Consider the following 25,340-nt stretch of genomic DNA (forward strand, 5'->3'; position numbering starts at 1 on the left):
TTAATGCCATTAAATACTTGATCCGTTTACGTACTATTTGTGTGACCCTACGGGTTCAGTCAAGAGTAAGCTGTGGATTAATATCATTAATTCCACTTGAACTGAAGCGGCCTCTAGCTAGGCATTCAGCTCACTTGATCTCACTGAATTATTAACTTGTTAATTAATACTGAACCGCATTTATTAGACTTAACATTGAATGCATACTTGGACCAAGGGCATTATTTCCTTCAATGAAGCGGCATGGTGCCGGTTCTTCCCTGCCACTCTCAAAGGAATGGCTCTCTCATGGTTCTCTGAGCTATCGGCCGGTGTCATCACGAGATTCTCAGTGCTCGAAGCCCTATTCAAATCACAGTTCATTGCCGGACAAGTATACAAGAAGACCAGTATGCATCTCATGTCCGTCCGACAACAACCCAATGAAAGTCTCAAGGAATACATCAAGAGATTAAATGACGAGTCCTTGAACATACCAAACTTGCAAGATTCCGTTGCCTTCACTGCACTCATGACCGGGCTAAAGGCAGGAAGCCGATTTCGTTGGGTCTTGGCCGACGAGAAAATATCTACCCTACCCCAAGCAATGGTCCGGGCTCAGAGATACATTCAATCCGCGGAAATCTGCAATCCGTCGGTCGAGACTGACCTTAAGAGGAAAAAAGAGGTCGTTGGACGAGAAAAAGAGAAGAAACCCAGAGAAACTGACAATGGAAACGATCCTCGGTATAACAGTAACAGGAGGGAGATATACCTTGACATCAAGGAAAAGTCGTTGTTGCCGAATCCAGCCCCGATCAGGACCCCCGCGTCCAAAAGAGACAAGAGCCTTTGGTGTGAGTTCCACAAAGAGTGCGGACACACCACCAAGGACTGTCGAGAATTGAAGAGGGCCTTGGACAGACTCGCCGATGAGGGAAAGTTGAACAAATATTTGAAGGGTTCCTCCTCTGGAAAGAAGGAAGATAACAAGGGATCAGATGTCCAGAGCGATCATATCGAGGGATATGTTGGGGTGATAGCTGGGGGTCTCGCATCTGGTGGCCTAACCGGTAACGCCAGAAAAAGACACTTGCACGCACTAACCCATCAGATCCTCGATGTCGAAGCACCTTCATCAGACCTCAAGTATCCAACAATAACGTTCCAAGAGAACCCCTCTCGAATCATCTGTACCCCGCACTATGATCCCCTAGTCGTTGAGATTAAGGTAGCCAACCGAACAGTAAAAAGAGTGTTGATTGATAGTGGAAGCTCGACTGACATCCTAACTCTTGAATGCCTCCAGAGGCTACGTTACAAGAAAAGTGACCTCATCAACATCAGCCAACCCCTCGTAGGATTCGGTTGTTAATCAGTATACCCCGTCGGCATGATCAAACTCCCCGTCCGTATCGGAGAAAAAGGAAAAAGAAGAAGCCTTCCCATAGAGTTCATGGTCGTCGACACCCCCTTGCCCTACAACATAATAGTGGGGAGACCTCTGCTAAACAAAATCAAGGCTTCCATCTCAACCTATCAACTCCTTCTCCAATATGAAACAGACAACGGGTTAGTTGGAAAACTCTATGGGGATCAGCGATCTGCTCGACAATGTTACAACAACAGCTTCAAGAATGAGAAAAACTCGATCTCAAGTACCGAACCCCCTCCGAAGAAGAGACGTTCGGAGGAAAAAGGGTCCTCGGCTGACGATCTAGGTGTATTCCTTGGCGAAGATCCAAAACATTATGCCCGCCCTAGACCAGCCGAGGAAGATGAGGAGATCTTACTCGACAAAGACCCGCTACATAGCGTTCGGGTTGGAAAGAACCTAGACGAAGAGTTACGAGGTAAAATCATTGCTATTCTGCGAGAATACAGGGATGTGTTTGCCTTCTCGGTCAAGGAAATGCCGGGCATCGACCGACAGACTATGGTGCACGAACTGAACGTCAAAGAAGGTCATCGACCAATCAAACAGAAGTTGTGGTATCAAGGCCTAGAGCGCAACCAAGCTGCTGCTGAGGAAATCCACAAATTGTTGGAGACAGGGTTCATCCGGGAGTGTCAATACTCAGAGTGGCTCTCTAATGTGGTCTTGGTAAAGAAGCCAAACGGAACCTGGCGAATGTGCGTCGACTTCAGATCTAAATAAAGCTTGCCCCAAAGATGACTATCCTCTGCCAAAAATTGACAGGCTCGTGGACTCGACGGCTGGACACGGCCTGTTCAGCTTCATGGATGCCAATGCAGGCTATCATCAGATTCCCATGTCCGAAAAAGACCAAGCTCACACTGCCTTCATCACCAGCCAAGGAGTATATTGCTACAAAGTGATGCCCTTCGGGCTAAAAAATGCAAGGGCAACATACCAGAGGCTAGTTAACAAAATCTTTGGGGAACAGATTGGGAGGAACATCGAAGTGTACGTCGATGACATGATCGTCAAGAGCAAACTCCCTGAAGAGCACTCTTCCGACCTCGAAGAAACACTCAAGACCCTACGCCTACACAACATGAAGCTCAATCCAAAGAAATGCGTGTTTGGGGTCAAAGGTGGGAAGTGTCTCGGATTTCTTGTGGACGAAAGGGGAATCGAAGCAAATCCTGACAAAATACAGGTGCTCCTCGACATGAAATCCCCCCGGTCAGTCAAGGAAGTCCAAAGACTCACTGGATGCATAGCAGCCCTCGACAGGTTCTTGTCCCGATCAGCTGATAAAAGTCTTGTTTTCTTCAAAGTACTGAAAGGAATAGGGTTTAATTGGAATGTCGAAGCCGAGGCCGCTTTCCAACAATTGAAGGCGCATCTCTCGACCATTCCCAAGCTGGTCTCGCCATTGGCAGGAGAAACTTTATACCTTTACTTGGGCATCACTGAGTATGCACTTAGCGCGGTCCTTGTCGCCGAAAGAGAGAAACAACAACACCCAGTATACTTCATCAGCCACGCATTCCGAGGAGCAGAAGCCAAGTATCCACTCATTGAGAAAATGGTATACGCTCTAGTGATGGCCAGTCGAAAACTTAAACCATACTTCCAGGCACATCCAATCAAGGTCCTGATAAGCCAACCTCTGAGAAAGGTGATTGAGAGTCGAAATCACTCGAACCGCATGACTGAATGGGCAAACCAGCTCTCGGATTTCGGCCTGGAATATGAGCCGAGAAGGGCTATCAAGGCACAAGCCCTCGCCGACTTCATCGTCGAATGCACTAATCGGCCACCCGAAAGAGATACGACGAGCCAAAATTCGTGGGAACTCTATGTTGATGGGTCGGCCACGAGGACAGGATGTGGAGCGGGCATACTGATCAAAACGCCCAACGGTGATCGGCTCGAATATGCGGTTAAGTTCTCATTCCTAGCCTCCAATAATGAATCAGAATATGAAGCACTCATCCTCAGAATTCAAATGTGTCAAGCCGCGGGGGCCATCTCTGTGCACGCCAAGTCTGACTCACAACTCATTGTCGGACAAATTCAAGGAGATTTCGAAGCTAAAGAAGACAGCATGAAAATGTACTTGACAAAGGCAAGGAAAGTCATCGACCAACTGCAGGATTTCACCATCCAACACATTCCCCGGTCAGAAAACCAACAACCCGATGCCCTTTCAAGGCTAGCAAGTTCCGCAGAGGGGATGGAGCCGAGGACAATTATTTTGGAGGTGCTCCAAGAGCCAAACATAAATGTCGAGGCATTCATGAGCCTAGACAGAGGTCCAGATTGGATGGAGAAGATCATAAAGTTCAAAAAAGACAACGTGCTCCCCGACAGTGAAAAAGAGGCGGCATCGATTAAGAAGCAAGCAGATTGGTTCCTCTGGCACAATGAGACTCTCTACAAGATTTCATACACCCAGCCCTTGCTCAAATGTGTCACCCCAGAGGAAGGAAACTACATACTCCGGGAAATACATCAAGGGGCGTGCGGGAGCCACCAAGGAGCAAGAACCATTGCAGGAAAAGTGCTCCGATCGGGTTTCTATTGGCCAAGTTTAAGAAAGGATGCGACAGACTTGGTTAAAAAATGTGGTCGATGTCAGGAGTTCGCTAATCTCACTCGGATGCCAGCCAATAACCTAACAACTGTTCAGGTTGTTTTACCCTTCGACAGGTGGGGGATGGACATCCTCGGTCCATTCCCAGTGGCCTCCGGTCAGAGAAAATTCTTAATTGTGGCTGTCGACTACTTCACTAAATGGATCGAGGCAGAACCTCTGGCAAAGATAAGTGATAAGCAAGTGCAACAATTCATCTGGAGGAATATCATCACGAGATTTGGAGTCCCTCGGACACTCATATCAGACAATGGTCGACAGTTTGACAACAAGGCCACCAAAGGATACTGTGATCGCTTCGGCATACAGACTCGGTTCACGTCGGTTACAAGGCCTCAAAGCAATGGCCAGGCAGAATCTGCTAACAAGATTATCTTGAATGGACTCAAGACAATGATCGAGGGGTCTAGTGGTTCTTGGGTCGATGACCTACCTGGTGTCTTATGGTCGGCTCGAACCACTATCAAAGAATCTACTGGGCAAACTCCTTTTTCACTTGTTTATGGAAGCGACGCCGTCCTTCCCGTCGAAGTTGGCATTCCCTCACCCCGAGTGACTTACTACGATTACGAGAAAAATGAAGCCGAAAAAAGGGTTAATCTCGACTTGCTCCCCGAAACAAGAGGAAAAACTCTGCTCAAGTCCATTGCCTATAAGCAGAAGATTGCTCGGTACTTCAACAACAGAGTTCGTCCTCGGCCATTGCACGAAGGAGATTGTGTTAGGTTATGATACATATGACAAAACATAAATCATGCGGAAAAACCTTAATGCCAGGAAACATATTATTTACACATAATCATTTAGCATAATTTAGATGCATACACTTTGTAGCGTGCCCTCCCTAGCTGCGCCCGAACCGAACAAGAACAAGTCTTTAGGACTCCAAGTGTCGTCCCTCCGTAGATAGTCCACAGCACGTCCGGATCCGCCTTAAGCTTGACCAACTAGAATCGCCCTTAAGGTTCTAAGAATTTTCGGCTAATAGGCTACAAGTGTTTGGCTGATTTTGTTCCAAAATCTTACCTTTGAATACTTCAATCCTCGATGTAAATATGTGACCCTAGGCACCTATTTATAGAGTTCATGGAAAGGAATTATAATCCTATTAGGATACTAATTAGTTTAATATAAAAACTCTTTTAAACTAATTCTATCTTCATTAGGATTAGGATTTAATCAATGAACGAATTCCATCAGCTTTAGGATTCGTATCGAACACAAACGTTGCACGACCACGAGCGTACCGCACAGCCCGCGCAGGCCTTGCGGCCCACACGAGCAGGCGCTGCTCGCAGCCCACGAGCGTCAGCCCGCGCCCGCGCGCCTTTGGCCTTTGCTTGGCCTGGCCTTGCGCTGGGCCTGGCGTGGCCTTGGCTGCGTTGTGTTGGGCGCTTGGCTTGCTGGACGCGGGCCTGGCTTCGTGCTGGGCCTTCGTCTAGCAAGTCTCGTCCGATGCTAATTCGTACGATACGCTTCCGATTAAATTCTCGATTCCGGAATTCATTTCCGATACGAACAATATTTAATATTTCCGATTCCGGAATTAATTTCCGTTTCGAACGAATATTTAATATTTCCGTTTCTAGAATTATTTTCCGATCTCGATAATATTTCCGATTCTGACAATTTTCCGTTTCCGGCAATATTTCCGATTCCGGCAATATTTCCATTTCCAATAATATTTTCCGATACGTACCATGTTTCCGTTTCCGGCAACATCTACGACTTGGATAATATTTATATTTTCGATACGATCTATATTTCCGTTTCCGGCAATATCATCGTTTCCGGAGTATTCACTTGCTTGCCTTTGACGATCTCAACTCCCACTGAAACCAAGAACCGTCGATTCCGAATATCCATAGATGGAGTATTTAATGCCATTAAATACTTGATCCGTTTACGTACTATTTGTGTGACCCTACGGGTTCAGTCAAGAGTAAGATGTGGATTAATATCATTAATTCCACTTGAACTGAAGCGGCCTCTAGCTAGGCATTCAGCTCACTTGATCTTACTGAATTATTAACTTGTTAATTAATACTGAACCGCATTTATTAGACTTAACATTATATGCATACTTGGACCAAGGGCATTATTTCCTTCAGTCTCCCACTTTTCCTTAGGGACAAGTGTGCATTTCCTAATTCCTTTGTCGCTCGATGCTTGCTCTTGAACATAAGGTAAGCGTTGTCATCCTTATTACGTCCAGAGGTGTTTCTCGGTTTCAGAGTTCAACAGATAATCATAGCCTATGATTCATCTGAGCACGGCCATGCATTTTACAGTTTCTAGCTCTCCGAGTGGCCTTGTACAACGTTTAAGCATCTCATCCCGATTTATGGGAGGACAATCCCAATCTTGCGATCTTGAGATTAGACTTCGTTTGATAGGTGATTACTTGAGCGTTGCCTTTATAGCCTCCTTTTACGGTGCGACGGTTGGTCAACGTCAAAGTAAGCAGTTCTCAAACAAGTAATCTCAAATCACTCAGGTATTGAGGATTAGTGTCTAATAATTTTAATGAAATTTACTTATGACAGATTTTCATCTCTTACAGTTAAGTTTCATAGGTCTGTCCGATACTAGTCTTCCCAAAGTAAGTATCTATGCAAATGATTACGACATTGTCATGTCCACATAGTTCAAGAAACAGAACTACTAGTCATCTTGCATTCTAGTCGTCTAACGTTTTCTATGCGTCCATCTTTATAGAAAACTCCGACCAGGGACCATTTTCAACTTTTGACATTCAAGTTCACTTGATAGACATTTCTTAGTCACGGGACTGGTCCTGACAGTCTATTTTGAATATTTTGTCAAATTGAAGGGACTCATCATTTAATACTAAACCAAGATTAAATGGAATATGAAAATACATTTCATATATGATAAATGTTCAACCCCAATGTTTTACAACCATGGGCCTCAAACCCATCTTTAAAACAGTTCATAGAATTCTAAGCTATGCTTGATTTCCAGTGCTACAACGTGAGTGTTGCTTCTCACTTGTTGCATAGGTTTAGTTATCATGCTTTGCCAATCTTAATATCCTTTTCATCGAATGTTCTTCGAGATATGATGATAAGATCTTTTGAGTATGTTTATTTTGTGATCTAGTCTTTCTTGCTACATTAGTGGTTCTACGAATTTTGCAATGAAGAACCATTAAGTCAACAGACATGTGATCTTCCCAAGTTCAATGAAGCACTCATTAATATAAACAACTCTGTTTTATTGCTTCTTAGGAAATAAGTACTTTTTCTTCAATTGTTTAGGTTGCTAGTGATGCTTTGTTTGGATTTACTTGTCCAAGTAGTCCACAGATATGTGGAAGACTTTCCAGCTGTATCTTAGAACATAGAAATTAATATTTAATTTCCCACGCAACAACTCATGGTCTCCGATCCATGTTGTCATTTCAAAACACGATGCTCCATAGGTCGTCCTTGCCAATGGTTAACTCCAAAGGGATCTTGCTTGATCCTTTACCACTGTTTATGCGTGTAGCATCAATATTTAGCATATCTTTATTTCCTTGAATCAAGAACTATTCTTATGTACCTTTTCAAGTACCATAAGTATTCTTGATCTCAATCTAGTTGATCTTCACTTAGATCAATAGAGATTGGTATATGTTCGTCATGCCTAAAGTCATACGATACGTTTTTGGCGATCCTCATATTATATCATACATGATAAATTCTTTTGCAGAATAATTCCCAATTGAATTCTATTCATGTAACTTTAGCTCATTCTAGTTTCAGTAGATACTAAATCCAGCTAAATTCTTTGACATATAATATAGGTTAAGAATCTCACTTAGATCCTTTGATGTTTAACTTAGTAAATGCTTATACATAGTTCAAAGATTCATTACTTAGATTTATTCATATGGATCGAATATCTCCAATGGAGTCTTTCGTGTTTGATTTAGTAAATGCCATTACTTAATCCAAAACAATATCATAAGATCTTTGTAAATAAGTTTCACCTTGGTCCATCATTGATGAATAATTTCAAACCTAAGTTATTAGCATTTGAATGTTATTTCACAATAGAGAGATATGTGTGTGATACACATAGGACCAACTAAGTTTTTATGTACTCCCACTAAACTTTTTATATATCTATAAGAATCATGTACATTTTATGAAACTAAAATACTTATTAGCTTCACTAAAATACAGTTTTAATTCCCAATTTGCTTGCTTAAATCTGTCTTAGATTTCATAAGCTAGCTTTCCTTTTCAAGTATTTATTAGGATCCACAAATCCTATGACATACCATGTACATAGTTTCTTCCAACATTTTATTGAGGAATTTGTTTTTGTCATCCAATTGCCATATGTACCAATATGCAATCATTGCTTGAATTATACACTTAAGCATTACGATTATGCATGAGGTTTCAACACAATCCACGCCGTGAATTTGATTGTAACCTTTTGCAACTAATCTAGCTTTGTGAGTGAACACAATTCCATGTTTGATGGTTTTTATCCTTAAAACCAATTTGCAACCAATAGGTGTTAACCCATTCTTGCAAATCAACAAAATTTCAATTTTGTCACCAAAACATTGGTTATGTTTTATGGCCTTTAACCATCTAAAACATTTGAGTCTATATATGGCCTTTAACCATTTTAGGGAATCTAGGTTTCGTCATAGTTTTCTTACAAGTCACAAACTTATTAATCTACATGATAATAGTTTGACTGCAAGTTGTAGGTTTCTTCACTATCTAATAGAAGAATCACATAGCTTCAGTGACCTGAACTCCATGATTCTTCACTATCTAATAGAAGAATCTCATAGTTTCAGTGACTTGAACTCTATGCCTACTTGGGTATAGAACATCGATCAAACAATAGAATATCAACAGCCACTTGAAAGTCCTTTGAATATTCTGTTCTCCTTGAAGCACTTATAAAGTCTTCTAAGAGATGCCTATTCTTTAAAAGCCACTTCTAAAGTCCTTAAAGAATACATGTTCGTATTTTCTAAAGAACTTCGAAAAGCCTCCGGAATGTCCGTCTATGTTTGTTGTTCGCCTCGAAGACTTTCGAGGTCTATTTTCTCCCACTTGTCATTTTGGAAACGAATCTCCAAAAGGACATCATTTCGAGCAAACAAACATTATGTTCTCAAAAATTCGTGGTAGAAATAATACCCTTGTGTCTCATTTGAATAAATCACAATGAAACATATATCTATACTCGGGCCTTCGTTTGTTGAATAACAAACACTAAGCTCCCACTGAGTTTAGCAACTCTTTAGATATATAATTATGAAAAGATATTCTGAAATTACTTTTCAATAGCTTTGACGAATTTGGTTTAGTTTGGTGGTAGTTGAGCATTTTGTTTTAGAAATTATAGGAAAAGTCTTTATGATTCATCATTGATCGAATCAAGTACTAATTGACTTCGATCATTCCAACGTAGATATTTCATATCTTATGGAGCTCGATCGTGAAATTACAACGCACAATCATTGATGATCATATTTGTTCTTAAAGTAATCATCGTCATGATCTAACCTAGATCTTTATGATTTCTTGCCAAGTGGATTTTATACTTCTGAATCTTTGAACTAGCCAAACAGATTCAAATTTATATCACTCAAATCCAGGTGAAATAATAAAGTCATAAAATCTTTCTTTAGCTTTGAACTCTATTGTCTAGGCATTCTAACAATAGTTCATATATTTTGTTACTTTCAACAAGTAAGACTAGCTTGTCTTGAATTGATCTAGAAATCAATCAACTTTCAAAAGTCCATCGAAATAGAGCTTATGAATGTTAACTTGTTGATATGGTCTAAGAAACAATGCCAAAGATTAGTGGAACTCAAATCAAGGGGTTGATTTGAACCTAGTAAAGTTTTTATTGTAAAGAGTTGTTTGTTTTAATCAAGCATATTGACTCAACCCGTAAATGACCATTTCATTCAAATAAACAAACAAACAAACAAGCATTGTTTTCGTTCTTCTGAATGTGAGTCTTTCTGTGTTTGAAAACAGATATTTAGGTATGCTGATTGTGGAACAAAATAGCCATTAAGTTCAAGCCTTTGAAAGGACTTAAAACAAACTAGATGACCCTACAACTAATGTAGCATTGCCATGCTTCATTTCCCACTTGTAGGTCATTAGTGTATCCTAGCTTCCATTGTTTGAGTTATTACTGAAGTAAGAACCTCAAGCGGTATATGATACCAAGGAAGTTTAATTTCTAGGTCACTGCTCTTTAAACATAAACTTATAGGTAGAAACGGAATCGTAAATTCCTTTCATTCGTTCCTTGTTTTCCTATTTCTTGTACCCTTTCTAATAGCCTTAAGAATTGAATTCTCTAGTGTTGACTTTTATACTTTGTTTAGACATGTCCAATGTCACTCCAACAAAGTTCTTACCATTTTATTTATGTTGAATGTTCTTTTCAACTAGATGATCTTACCAGAAGCTTCTAAAGTTCTCTAAGCATCGATCTATTCGAATGTCTAGGGACTAGACTCATTCGAGAATTAAATGGACAAAGATATTAGGTTGTTAACCATTGGTAAAGCTGAGTGTTTAGACTCAATGCTTTATAATCTCAAAACTACATTGTATTTTGAATTGACAAGCACCAATCGGTTTGCCATTCGACTTTGATACTCGAAAACAACCATAAAAGTCGCTAAAAGAAACGTACATTTTAAATTGCTCATTTTCTCTCATTTCCGTGAATCGTTCTTGGATTCACTACCAATCGAGGAAATTTACTGTTACCTTTCTAAAAGGATTTATTGCAGTGTAAGATATTTAATTATAAACAATAATTAAAACATACATTGAAGCATGCAAAGTCTAAACATTTATCATGAATAATAACTTGAAATTAAAGCAATCATGCAATTCAAACAAGTTATTAGCATTTTATTCGATTTTATTGTTCCGGCAGGTGTGAATAAAATGATTCCAAGACCCTAAAAACCATTGAAGAATTAAGCACATTATGTATTTAGACTCAATTCTAAAATCTTTTAGGTAAGCAAAAGCCTTTTGCTAATAGTCTAGAAACTACTCTTGGTTAATAGGTACGTCTAAGAGCTTATTAGGTAAACCTATCAATTTTGCCACGACATAAAAGGACTCCTTACTTATATCGTTGAGTTTCACCAAAACTAACATGTACTCACAATTATTTGTGTACCTTACCCCTTTAGGATCATTAAGTAACACCTCGCTGAGCGTAAAACTATTACTAGATTGATGTAAAGGTTATCCAAGTAAGTGTTATTTTGGCATGGCACCTTTTAACTCAATTTTTAAGTTTGAAATTTAAGGCTCTTACTATGTGGGTTAGATTTTAAGTGAACTAAAATCCTTAATCATGCAACAAAATCAAGCCACAATCTCATGCATATTTAAGACATATTTAAAAGCAATAAATAACTTAAAGCATGCATAAGATAAATGTGATCTAGTATGGCCCGACTTCATCTTGAAGCTTCAACTTCAAAGTCCGTCTTGAAAATGGATTGGAAACTCCATCTTGAATTTCACCGTGGGAGGCGCCATTTTCTTCAAATAGGATCAACTATAATTAAACTAATTACAACTATTTGATGGTACGCAGACCATATTTGAATTGAAAAACAAATTTGGTGCATTAGACCAATTACATTCAAATTAATGGTACGCAGACCATATTTTCTATCATATTTGGGCCATACTAGTTACTTCATAACCTGCAAAACAGTACATATACAATATATACCATTCACCCATTCATTATCATGAATGGCCCACATAGCTGGTTAGTAAAACACGTTGTATGCATCACATAAATATTTGCAGCAATTAATCAAGGGCACCAATAATCTACCAATTATTAAGTCCTTATTAATTCTAATCGAGTTGTTTAACCTTAAAGGATTTGTAGACCTAATCAAGAGTTTATGACTAAAATTTCTCCCACTTAAACCAATAACTTTATATGCTTTACTAATTTTAAACATAAAATTGTATTTCTAGTCTAACCGGAAACATACAAGTTTAATTAAAATTTAAAGCTCATATAAAATTATAATCGAATCCATTTATTTATTTTATTTTTCAGTTGAATTAAATAAATTTAAATTAATTCAAGGTTTAATTTAGTAAAATAATTAGTATAAATAAAATTTATAATAATTATAATATTCAAAGTTAAAATCCAAGAAAACAATTTAAATTATTAATTTTAAAATTATTTAAAATTATTTCCGAACTGAAAATCTCAAAATTAAAATTCAAAACGATTCAATCGTAACACGACGAGCACTTGGGTTTGCGCCCAAGTCCCATCGTGTGCACGACTGGTCGCTGCACAAGGCACACATAGCTCCACGCAACACGCAGCCACAGGCCATACGCACACGCAGCCATCGTTGGCCACGCTGCGCGCAGCCTCTGTGTTGTGTCGCGTCTGCTGCTGCTTTCCCTCGCGATGCATCGCTCGCTGCACGCGAGCCAGCGCTCGCTGGCGTGAGGAAGTGCGCGTTGTGGCGCAGCTCGCTTGCTGCCCACACGTCGACTGCTCGCTTGCCCTGCCCCTCGCCCACGCCCATCGCATAGCACACACGGCCAGCACCTTTGCTTTGCGCGCGCGCCATGCTCTGCTGCTCGCTGCATTCGTACCGCACGGGCGACGAGCTCCGTTGCTCATCGTCGCGTGCCCGCACTATACAACACCCCTTAAGGGTAACACGTAGCTTCCTTTGTTTTGTGCGTGCAACATTTATGAGCGTTTTCATAAAAATTTAGAATTTTTAATTTAAAATTAACGACAAATTAATAAATCATACTAATTTCATAATTTTAGGGCTAAAAATCGAAAATTTATTAATTAATTAATTTCCGATTAATCATGGATTCAAATCTAGGTCATAAAAATTTAAAATTTAACATAAATTAACAATTTTTATGGTGGATTTTAATCATGGATACCTAATTAAATTATTAATTAATTATGAAAAACAAATCAATTCTAAATTATTCGAATTTCAACAAATTAATCATAATTACAAATTAGGTTGTAAAATTAACAAGTCTAGGCATTCATAATTGTAAAACATATACTGTAGGTCAATCAAAAACTCAAGATTTATCAACAAGAATCGCAAATATTCAATTTAACATCCAAAATTTACAAACTTTTGCGTTCGAAAAACTTAAACCTCCGAAAAGTCATAGTTAGGCTTCGAATTTGGGAATTCTGGGTTCGGCCGAAATTGACACAAAAATCACTCGATTTGGTTGAGTAACGAATATTCTGCCGAAAAACTACGTACATATAATTAAATAAACGCAATTTGCAATTAATTACGAAAACTAATCACCCCTTTAATTCCTTGCAAATTTGTAAAATTTGACCATGTTTATGCAATTTATATTATGAAAATAATAAGAGGCTCGTGATACCACTGTTAGGTTATGATACATATGACAAAACATAAATCATGCGGAAAAACCTTAATGCCAGGAAACATATTATTTACACATAATCATTTAGCATAATTTAGATGCATACACTTTGTAGCGTGCCCTCCCTAGCTGCGCCCGAACCGAACAAGAACAAGTCTTTAGGACTCCAAGTGTCGTCCCTCCGTAGATAATCCACAACACGTCCGGATCCGCCTTAAGCTTGACCAACTAGAATCGCCCTTAAGGTTCTAAGAATTTTCGGCTAATAGGCTACAAGTGTTTGGCTGATTTTGTTCCAAAATCTTACCTTTGAATACTTCAATCCTCGATGTAAATATGTGACCCTAGGCACCTATTTATAGAGTTCATGGAAAGGAATTACAATCCTATTAGGATACTAATTAGTTTAATATAAAAACTCTTTTAAACTAATTCTATCTTCATTAGGATTAGGATTTAATCAATGAACGAATTCCATCAGCTTTAGGATTCGTATCGAACACAAACGTTGCACGACCACGAGCGTACCGCACAGCCCGCGCAGGCCTTGCGGCCCACACGAGCAGGCGCTGCTCGCAGCCCACGAGCGTCAGCCCGCGCGCGCGCGCCTTTGGCCTTTGCTGGGCCTGGCCTTGCGCTGGGCCTGGCGTGGCCTTGGCTGCGTTGTGTTGGGCGCTTGGCTTGCTGGACGCGGGCCTGGCTTCGTGCTGGGCCTTCGTCTAGCAAGTCTCGTCCGATGCTAATTCGTACGATACGCTTCCGATTAAATTCTCGATTCCGGAATTCATTTCCGATACGAACAATATTTAATATTTCCGATTCCGGAATTAATTTCCGTTTCGAATGAATATTTAATATTTCCGTTTCCGGAATTATTTTCCGATTTCGATAATATTTCCGATTCTGACAATATTTCCGTTTCCGGCAATATTTCCGATTCCGACAATATTTCCATTTCCAATAATATTTTCCGATATGTACCATGTTTCCGTTTCCGGCAACATCTACGACTTGGATAATATTTATATTTCCTATACGATCCATATTTCCGTTTCCGGCAATATCATCGTTTCCAGAGTATTCACTTGCTTGCCTTTGACGATCTCAGCTCCCACTGAAACCAAGATCCGTCAATTCCGAATATCCATAGATGGAGTATTTAATGCCATTAAATACTTGATCCGTTTACGTACTATTTGTGTGACCCTACGGGTTCAGTCAAGAGTAAGCTGTGGATTAATATCACTAATTCCACTTGAACTGAAGCGGCCTCTAGCTAGGCATTCAGCTCACTTGATCTTACTGAATTATTAATTTGTTAATTAATACTGAACCGCATTTATTAGACTTAACATTATATGCATACTTGGACCAAGGGCATTATTTCCTTCAGATTGGGTACTGAGGAAAATTGAGGCAACTGGCCGAAGAAGCACCCTCGGAAAAATGGGACCTAACTGGGAGGGCCCCTACAAGATTGCAAAAGTTATTCGACCTGGCATCTACAACCTCGTCGACACCAAAGGCAAGCAACTTCCTCGACCATGGAATGCCGACAACCTTAAGGAATTCTACATCTAAAGTGTCTGGTATGTATTTAAGTATCAATGATGTAATAGGGGCATAATAGGGGCATTGTCTCCAAATGATAAGTAATTTCATCATTGTAATAAATAAAGTGTAAGGCTATGTTGAATGAAACGAAAGAAAGTTTTGAGCCAAAATCTCGAAAAGTACTTAGATTTAGTTTCTTAACAAAGTTCCTCTACGAAGGATCAAATTTAGTTCAATATCAATGTTCCTCTACGAAGGACCAAATCTTCAAAGATTACATCATACTAGGTACGAAAAGAAAGCTACAAAAGCAACATAAGAAAATAACAACCATCCGCCTAAGGGTCAACGACATCAACATGGCTACCAGCATCATCCTCACCACTGCTGCTCGAATCAGAACCCGAAGTACTAGCAGAATCAGAGTCAGACGAATCGCCCTTGCCTCCCTCAACCTTGTCCTAAGCAACTAGCTGAGCCCTGAGATCCTCCCGCTCCTTGGCCAAAATAGAATCATACTTTCCCTGTATCTCATCCCAACCAACACTGGGCGCAAACTCAGCCAAAGCAAGCTCAACTCGACGCAATGTATCTGAAGTAACAACAGAAGTCACCTCAAGGCCTATCTCAACGTTATGAGCCTCACCCTCCTCGGAATTCTTCCACTCTTCGATGATCCTCTCCTTCAGACGGTTCTACGAACTCAAAATCTCACCAATCCTAGCATCGGAGGTTTTAAGCCGACCCTTGTTAGGTTATGATACATATGACAATACATAAATCATGCGGAAACAACCATTAAGCCAGGAATACATATTATTTACACATAATCATATAGCATAATTTAGATGCATACTCTTTGTTGCGTACCTTCCCTAGCTGCGCCCGAACCGAACAAGAACAAGTCTTTAGGACTCCAAGTGTCGTCCCTCCGTAGATAGTCCACAGCACGTCCGGATCCGCCTTAAGATTGACCAACTAGAATCGCCCTTAAGGTACTAGAATTTTCGGCACTTTTGAGCAAGATGTGTGACTGAATTTTTCTCTCAAAAACTCACTTTGAATACTTGAAAACTCGTTATAAATTGTGAACCCAGGCCACATATTTATAGGGGTATGGAAAGAGAATTGGAATCCTATTAGGATACGAATTAATTAAATTAGAATTATAATAAAACTCTTATTTAATTAATTTATCAAATAGAATTAGGAATTTAATCATTAACCGAACTCTGCACGTTTTAGGTTTCGTATGCGAACACAAACACTTACGCGAGCATGACCCGCAAGCGTGCAGGCCATGTCCGCGCACAGCCCACACGGCCGCACGGCCCACGCGAGCTACAAGCCCACGCGAGCTGCAGCAATGCTCGCAGCCCACTGCTCGTAGCTGCGCGCTGCCACGGCCTGCTGGGCCTGGCCTTGCGCTGGGCCTGGCGTGGCCTTGGCTGTTCGTGTGGCGCGCTTGGCTTGCTGGGCGATGGCCTGGCTTCGTGCTGGGCCCTCGTCCGGCAGGCCTCGTCCGATGCTTATTCGTACGATACGCTTCCGATTAAATTCCCGATTCCGGAATATATTTCCGATACGAACAATATTTAATATTTTCGATTCCGGAATTAATTTCCGTTTCGAACAAATATTTAATATTTCCGTTTCCGGAATTATTTTCCGATTCCGATAATATTTCCGATTCTGACAATATTTCCGTTTCCGGCAATATTTCCGATTCTGGCAATATTTCCATTTCCGATAATATTTTCCGATACGTACCATGTTTCCGTTTCCGGCAACATCTACGACTTGGATAATATTTATATTTCCGATACGATCCATATTTCCGTTTCCGGCAATATCATCGTTTCCAGAGTATTCATTTCTTGCTTGTGACGATCTCAGCTCCCACTGAAACCAAGATCCGTCGATTCCGAATATCCATAGATGGAGTATCTAATGCCATTAAATACTTGATCCGTTTACGTACTATTTGTGTGACCCTACGGGTGCAGTCAAGAGTAAGCTGTGGATTAATATCATTAATTCCACTTGAACTGAAGCGGCCTCTAGCTAGGCATTCAGCTCACTTGATCTCACTGAATTATTAACTTGTTAATTAATACTGAACCGCATTTATTAGACTTAACATAGAATGCATACTTGGACCAAGGGCATTATTTCCTTCAGTCTCCCACTTGTCCTTAGGGACAAGTGTGCATTTCCTAATTCCTTTGTCGCTTGATACTTGCTCTTGAACATAAGGTAAGAGTTGTCATCCTTATTATGTCCAGAGGTGTTCCTCGGTTTCAGAGTTCAACTGATCAAATAAACAGATAATCATAGCCTATGATTCATCCGAGCACGGCCATGCATTTCACAGTTTCTAGCTCTCCGAGTGGCCTTGTACAACTTTTAAGCATCTCATCCCGATTTATGGGAGGACAATCCCAATCTTGTGAACTTGAGATTAGACTTCGTTTGATAGGTGATTACCTGAGCGTTGCCTTTATAGCCTCCTTTTACGGTGCGACGGTTGGTCAACGTCAAAGCAACCACTTCTCAAACAAGTAATCTCAAATCACTCAGGTATTGAGGATTTAGTGTCTAATTATTTAATGAAATTTACTTATGACAGATTTTCATCTCTTACAGTAAAGTTTCATAGGTCTTGTCCGATACTAGTCTTCCCAAAGTAAGTATCTATGCAAATGATTATGACATTGCCATGTCCACATAGTTCAAGAAACAGAACTACTAGTCATCTTGCATTCTAATCGTCTAACGTTTTCTATGCGTCCAATTTTATAGAAAACTCCGACTAGGGACCAATTTCAACCTTTGACATTCAAGTTCACTTGATAGACATTTCTTAGTCACAGGACTGGTCCTGACAGTCTATCTTGAATATATCGTCAAATTGAAGGGACTCATCATTTAATAAACCACAAATTAAATGGAAAAATGAATTCTTTTCATTTATTGTGAACGATTAACCAATAATGTTTTACAAAGATTTAAACTCTAAAACTTTAAAAAATTAAACAGAGACATCAAAGCCATTCTCCAATATGCTTGATTCCCATAGCTGCAGTGTGCGAGTTGTGCTTCGCCTGCGGCAGAGGTTTAGTTAATGGATCTGATATGTTGTCATCAGTTCCAATTTTGCTTATCTCGACTTCTTTTCTTTCAACGAACTCTCGTAGAAGGTGAAATCTACGAAGTACATGCTTGACTCTCTGGTGGTGTCTAGGCTCTTTTGCCTGTGCAATAGCTCCGTTATTGTCACAATACAGGGCTATTGGTCCTTTAATGGAGGGGACTACACCAAGTTCACCTATGAACTTCCTTAGCCATATAGCTTCCTTTGCTGCTTCATGTGCAGCAATGTACTCCGCTTCAGTTGTAGAATCCGCAATGGTGCTTTGCTTAGCACTTTTCCAGCTTACTGCTCCTCCGTTGAGGCAGAAGACAAACCCAGACTGTGATCTGAAATCATCTTTGTCGGTTTGGAAACTTGCGTCCGTATAGCCTTTAACAATTAATTCATCATCTCCACCATAGACCAGGAAGTCATCTTTGTGCCTTTTCAGGTACTTTAGAATGTTCTTGGCAGCAGTCCAATGCGCCTCTCCTGGGTCTGACTGGTATCTGCTCGTAGCACTGAGTGCGTACGCAACATCCGGGCGTGTACATATCATAGCATACATTATTGAACCAATCAATGATGCATATGGAATCCCATTCATTCGTCTACGCTCATCAAGTGTTTTTGGGCACTGAGTCTTGCTTAGAGTTATTCCATGAGACATGGGTAGGTAGCCTCGCTTGGAGTCCGCCATCTTGAACCTATCAAGTACCTTATTGATATAAGTGCTTTGACTAAGTCCAATCATCCTTTTAGATCTATCTCTGTAAATCTTGATGCCCAATATGTACTGTGCTTCTCCTAGATCCTTCATCGAAAAACATTTCCCAAGCCAAATCTTGACAGAATTCAACATAGGAATGTCATTTCCGATAAGTAATATGTCGTCGACATATAATACTAGGAAAGCAATTTTGCTCCCACTGACCTTCTTGTATACACAAGATTCGTCTGCGTTCTTGATGAAACCAAAGTCACTGACTGCTTCATCAAAACGTATATTCCAGCTCCTGGATGCCTGCTTCAATCCGTAGATTGACTTCTTTAGCTTGCATACCTTTTTAGCATTCTTTGGATCCTCAAAACCTTCAGGCTGTGTCATAAACACAGTTTCTGTTAAAACGCCGTTTAAGAAAGCAGTTTTGACATCCATTTGCCATATTTCGTAATCGTAATATGCAGCGATTGCTAACATTATCCGAATAGACTTTTACGAAAATTAATCACCCCTTTTAATTCATGCAAATTTGTAATATTTAACCATGTTCATGCAATTTAGATTATGAAAATAATAAGGGGCTCTGATACCACTGTTAGGTTATGATACATATGACAATACATAAATCATGCGGAAACAACCATTAAGCCAGGAATACATATTATTTACACATAATCATATAGCATAATTTAGATGCATACTCTTTGTTGCGTGCCTTCCCTAGCTGCGCCCGAACCGAACAAGAACAAGTCTTTAGGACTCCAAGTGTCGTCCCTCCGTAGATAGTCCACAGCACGTCCGGATCCGCCTTAAGATTGACCAACTAGAATCGCCCTTAAGGTACTAGAATTTTCGGCACTTTTGAGCAAGATGTGTGACTGAATTTTTCTCTCAAAAACTCACTTTGAATACTTGAAAACTCGTTATAAATTGTGAACCCAGGCCACATATTTATAGGGGTATGGAAAGAGAATTGGAATCCTATTAGGATACGAATTAATTAAATTAGAATTATAATAAAACTCTTATTTAATTAATTTATCAAATAGAATTAGGAATTTAATCATTAACCGAACTCTGCACGTTTTAGGTTTCGTATGCGAACACAAACACTTACGCGAGCATGACCCGCAAGCGTGCAGGCCATGTCCGCGCACAGCCCACACGGCCGCACGGCCCACGCGAGCTACAAGCCCACGCGAGCTGCAGCAATGCTCGCAGCCCACTGCTCGTAGCTGCGCGCTGCCACGGCCTGCTGGGCCTGGCCTTGCGCTGGGCCTGGCGTGGCCTGGCTTCGTGTTGGGCCCTCGTCCGGCAGGCCTCGTCCGATGCTTATTCGTACGATACGCTTCCGATTAAATTCCCGATTCCGGAATATATTTCCGATACGAACAATATTTAATATTTTCGATTCCGGAATTAATTTCCGTTTCGAACTAATATTTAATATTTCCGTTTCCGGATTATTTTCCGATTCCGATAATATTTCCGATTCTGACAATATTTCCGTTTCCGGCAATATTTCCGATTCTGGCAATATTTCCATTTCCGATAATATTTTCCGATACGTACCATGTTTCCGTTTCCGGCAACATCTACGACTTGGATAATATTTATATTTCCGATACGATCCATATTTCCGTTTCCGGCAATATCATCGTTTCCGGAGTATTCATTTCTTGCTTGTGACGATCTCAGCTCCCACTGAAACCAAGATCCGTCGATTCCGAATATCCATAGATGGAGTATCTAATGCCATTAAATACTTGATCCGTTTACGTACTATTTGTGTGACCCTACGGGTTCAGTCAAGAGTAAGCTGTGGATTAATATCATTAATTCCACTTGAACTGAAGCGGCCTCTAGCTAGGCATTCAGCTCACTTGATCTCACTGAATTATTAACTTGTTAATTAATACTGAACCGCATTTATTAGACTTAACATAGAATGCATACTTGGACCAAGGGCATTATTTCCTTCAACCCTTGACGACCTCTAACTCATCTTTCACATCCTTCAACGCCGGTTAACGGAATCACGTTGGCTCGTGAGAATCGTTGAGTCTTCCTTAGCTTTGGCAAGTTCATCCTTGGCCTGTTGAAGCTCCCCTTCGTCGTTCTTAATGCTTCTCTTAGCATGATCCAACTCAGACTCAGTCCAACGAAGCTCCTTCTTCAGCTCACTCACCTCCGAGAAATGCATCTTCTCTTTCTCCTGAAGTTTCCCGATCTCGTCCCTCGGCTTCTCTACCTCATCCGCAGCCCCATTGTAGCATCGACGTGTGTAAGCCGTCATCCGGATGAAAAACTGAAAAACAAAGCCTAGTTAGAAGAAGGGAAGAAAATCATAAAATGCAACAAAAAGAAAGAGAGAAATATATCAAGAAACTCACCTCGGCCCAACTCTCATGAAGGGCATCGATCTCAAACTTCCCAAGGGAGGACAAGTGAGCATCATCGGTAGGAGTAAACAACTCATCCATCGCCTTGCTCATACGCCGATTCTTCAGATTGGCGGGAAGCTCCGCAAAAGGCTTTGAACTCCCATCATCGGTCGAAAGACACATCAAAGACCCCCGAGCCAAAGAAGCTTCCTCGGCGAGATACTCAGAAGACAGTTCACGACCATCCTCGGACACTGGGGCATGGTGCCTCTCCTCCTCGTCAGGACAAACCCTAAGAGGGGTAGGAACCACTCTCTTGGCGGCTTTGGTTCCCTTGGAACCCGAAGCAGCATTCGTCGTCACGGCGCGAGAAGCCTTCTTCGGCGCAGGTTCAGTCAGAGCAACCGTCGGCACCAGATCAGTAGGCGCCCTCTTCCTCTTCAGTTTTTTGGGATCCTGTCCAAGGAAGAATTAGATAAAATCAACATGAAAAACCATTTAACGGAAAATGAAATCAAACATACTTTAGGAGGCCCAGTGATCTTCATCGAACCGGCAGCCAAATCCTTCCTTATCTGCGCAGCAAGAAGAGCACTGACGCTAATTCTCCCTGCCATTTCCTCGTCCAAGTTCAGTCGCGCGATATCTGCAAACCAACAAGCAATCAACAAAATCCACAAGAAATATAAAGTTAGGTGAGCAAAAGAAAGATCCCTCGGCGCCTACCCTTAGGATGAGCCGGACTTAAACCAAACAACGACAAGAAATGCTCGTCACTCAACTCCCGTGAGCTTGACAACCAAAACGGGGCAACCATGAATTGCTGACCCTTTACCCTCTTCTCCACCTTCTGGAGATATATAGCAACTATCGCCTCATCTATCGACATCATCGACACTTTCCTATTGAGGGAAAAGTTCGGACCCTGGAACCAACGGGATGCCCCATTCTCCACCATAATACACAAAAACAAACTCGTGGCGGAAACCCCTATGATTCGAAGGAACGGTGTCAACGACTTTAAAACCGCCTCGACATTGAAATGACCACCAACCGGGACCATACTCGTAAACCGATACTTCCACCAACTTCATCACCGACTGCCACAACGTCAAAGTACATCGAACCCTCAAAAGATCACAAATGGCCAACACCGAATTTATAGAAGCCCATGAGTTGGGCATGAACTGGCAGATAGACAAGTTATAGGCACTAAGCAATTCAACAATAAAGGGATGTAAGGGAAATCAAAGACCCAGCTGAAGACTCGACTTGTACACGGTCGTACAACCCGGAGACGGAGTCAAGATAGTGTGTAACACCCCCGGCCTATACAAAATATACTCACCCTTGAGCGAATACTTCTTATTCAGGTGATCGATGTGTCCTCTCAAGGTTTTCTTCCACTCAGGCTTAAGATAAAAATTAGCCGGACCCCCGGCAGGATCAGGCGCAGGGTAATCATCGAAGCTAGAAGATGTTTGATCCTCTCCCTCAGACATTATTTGGACGGAACCACTGTTCAAATAAATATCTAAGTAACTATTATGTACAGGTGGAAAGGCAATTGAAACCTCCCACGGATAAGGACAATGTTCCTCCTCTCCCGCAGAAATCGACTCATCTGATGAAGTAGGAAGGGGTACGGCATCGGGCACCGCCGAGGGATCTAAGCATGATGATACAACATTGACTACTATAACCCCCTCCACTCTTATTTCCTGAGATAAGTCAAATTTCTCGAGGGAGATAGGTGGGGTGACCGACTCGGACCGAATACCTCGATTATTCATGGTACAACGGTACTCAGCCCGAGAGGCATCCCTTACTTACAATGAATACGAACTACACTTAAAGGTGGGGATACAATGGCATACCTCTTGAAGCGCGCCTCCGTTGAAGAAAATAGCAAAGAGCCGTGAAAAGATCAACCGAACACCCACCTTGATGAGTTTCCGCCGGCAAACTAAAAGAGTAGTCTACCGTCGACCGATTAAGTGGGTTGTCGACAAAGTATCGGTCAAACAGTATTCGACGCCGAACCGCCGACCTCGCGCTTTATCGAAGAACCCGTCGACGAAGGACCGAGCAGCTTTCCGAGGAAGGTCGCGACTAATGAACGGGCAGCCGATAAATGATACGTCAACTGCCGAGCAAAGAGCCGACGTCCGACAAAAGACTAGGTGGGTCGTCGGCGATCACCACCGAGGAACCGAGAGCAAATAAAAGAAGAGGAGAGAGAATAATTTTTGAGGAGTATCAAAGATGTAATGAAAAGAAGGAGCCCCCTCTCTTTTTTATACTAAGACAACAACTAGGTTAAAAAGAGAGGGGGCGGCGGCCGGTCTTATGGTGGAGCTAAGGCAATATTACGGCCCACTATAAGGCCCAATACACTCCCCCTTCGAGACTAACCCATCGACAAGCATTTTTTCCTCTACCTTCGGGCCTATCCTCCGCGTTATCAGCAGGGCTCATTAGCCCTCTTCGAAGCCTCGAACCAAAAGGAACACTTAAAGCTAAATTAAGTACGTAAAGACCTTCCCACAAGGTGTGCTTGAGCATATCGTTCAAAGCATTTAAAAGACCTTCAACTAAAGGCACCCTCCTCTTATCAAGGTCGGACTATACTACACTCCAAACGTAGTTCTTGGGGCTCATTAATCCCTCGGCCAACTCAGGGTGTATCACCTAGCCCACAAAGGGAAACATTGTTTGACGTAGGATAATTATTCATCACCACGGAATGAAGTATTTCCTCGACCGAATTACACTACTCAACTATATGAGGGGGTCGGCTCAAATAAAGGTTCCACAACATACCGTGCGATCCTCCATATAGTCAAAGAAACCGCTCCTTGACGAACCCTCGACAAAGAGAGGCTCAAACCCCTTAGCGAATTGAATCCTCGACAGAACGGGGGAAGGTCCCTCGACCGAATGGTGCCACGCGAGCGTGAGGGAGATCCCTCGACAAGAGGAGGCCCAAATAGTCGTCCCTCATTTGGCATGCTCCTCGACCAAGCCCAACTCAAAACATGGGTTATTCCTCGACCTCACGCTGCTTTAATCCCGTATTGTAACACCAAAAAATACGGGACTCGAAAATAAAGGAAGGTTCCTCGACCGAGGAACCCCACTCTAACAAAAGAGAGAGAAAGAGCCCTCGATCGAAGCCCGCAAGGTTGTAGAAGATGCCTCGACCAAGGATCATGAAGCACCCAAAGATCGCAAGTCTCCTATATGCTCGAAATATGTGGTCCTCGACCAAGCCTCGCTATACGAACCGGAGACGCTCCTCGACAAGGCCATGCGAAGTCAACCCGCCGAAGAGCTGCTCCTCGACCGAATTTATTCGGTTCCTCGACCAAGCGACCGCTCAAGAATAGAGAGCCCTCAATCAAAGCTTCATCGCGCGACCCAGAACCTTCCTCGACCACTCAGCCGCGAAATCCATCCAAAGAAGAGCCGAGGAGCGACGTGAATATAACGTTCCTCGACATCATATAGTCTAGAAATCAAGAAAAGGGGACCTCTCCCTTTAGCAGCAGAAGCTCCTCGGCTGACGGAAGAGCCTTCCGGTCGAGCTATACCCCGCAAGCGTGGAAGGTGTGTTCCTCGACCAACCGCACCAGACGGGCTCATGGCTCATGGGGCTTAAGACCGAGAAAACACGCGAGATGGGAGGGTCCTCGACCAAGCATTGTTGTGTACACCCGGGGCTTTCCTTGACAGTGCACCCAACTACCATTGACCTTCCTCGACAACACCGCTATGAAGCCTACCCGAAGCTGCTCCTCGACCGAACTCAAGAAGTCCCTTGACCTGCACTTAGATAAACTAAGAATGACAATAAACAATGGCTGATCGATACTGGACTCCGCTCAACATACGACATGCCGATGACGCCATTTCCTACGTCAAGCGTGGGGCTAATTGTTTGGGCCCATACACATGGTCAGCCCAACTCGGTATAAAAAGACGAAAATGCCCTTGAGTCTTGGGAACTAAGGAGGGCAGCTGTTTAGTTAGAAGTAAACA

General features: G+C 41.8%; 1 protein-coding gene across 1 annotated transcript; it reads left to right on the plus strand.

Moving 5' to 3' along the window:
* Positions 1 to 277: 277 nt before the first annotated feature.
* Positions 278 to 1,354, plus strand: LOC130461840 (uncharacterized). The gene has a single exon (XM_056830072.1). The coding sequence runs from the start codon at positions 278 to 280 to the stop codon at positions 1,352 to 1,354; it is 1,077 nt and encodes a 358-aa protein (XP_056686050.1).
* The last annotated feature ends 23,986 nt before the right edge of the window (positions 1,355 to 25,340 follow it).

Source organism: Spinacia oleracea, chromosome 5 (genome assembly GCF_020520425.1).
Source record: "Spinacia oleracea cultivar Varoflay chromosome 5, BTI_SOV_V1, whole genome shotgun sequence".
In the NCBI taxonomy this organism is placed as follows: Eukaryota; Viridiplantae; Streptophyta; class Magnoliopsida; order Caryophyllales; family Amaranthaceae; genus Spinacia; species Spinacia oleracea.

What these genes read in the sequence shown, in the direction of transcription:
- LOC130461840 (XM_056830072.1), top strand. Translation starts at nt 278, where the DNA reads ATGGCTCTCTCATGGTTCTCTGAGCTATCGGCCGGTGTCATCACGAGA.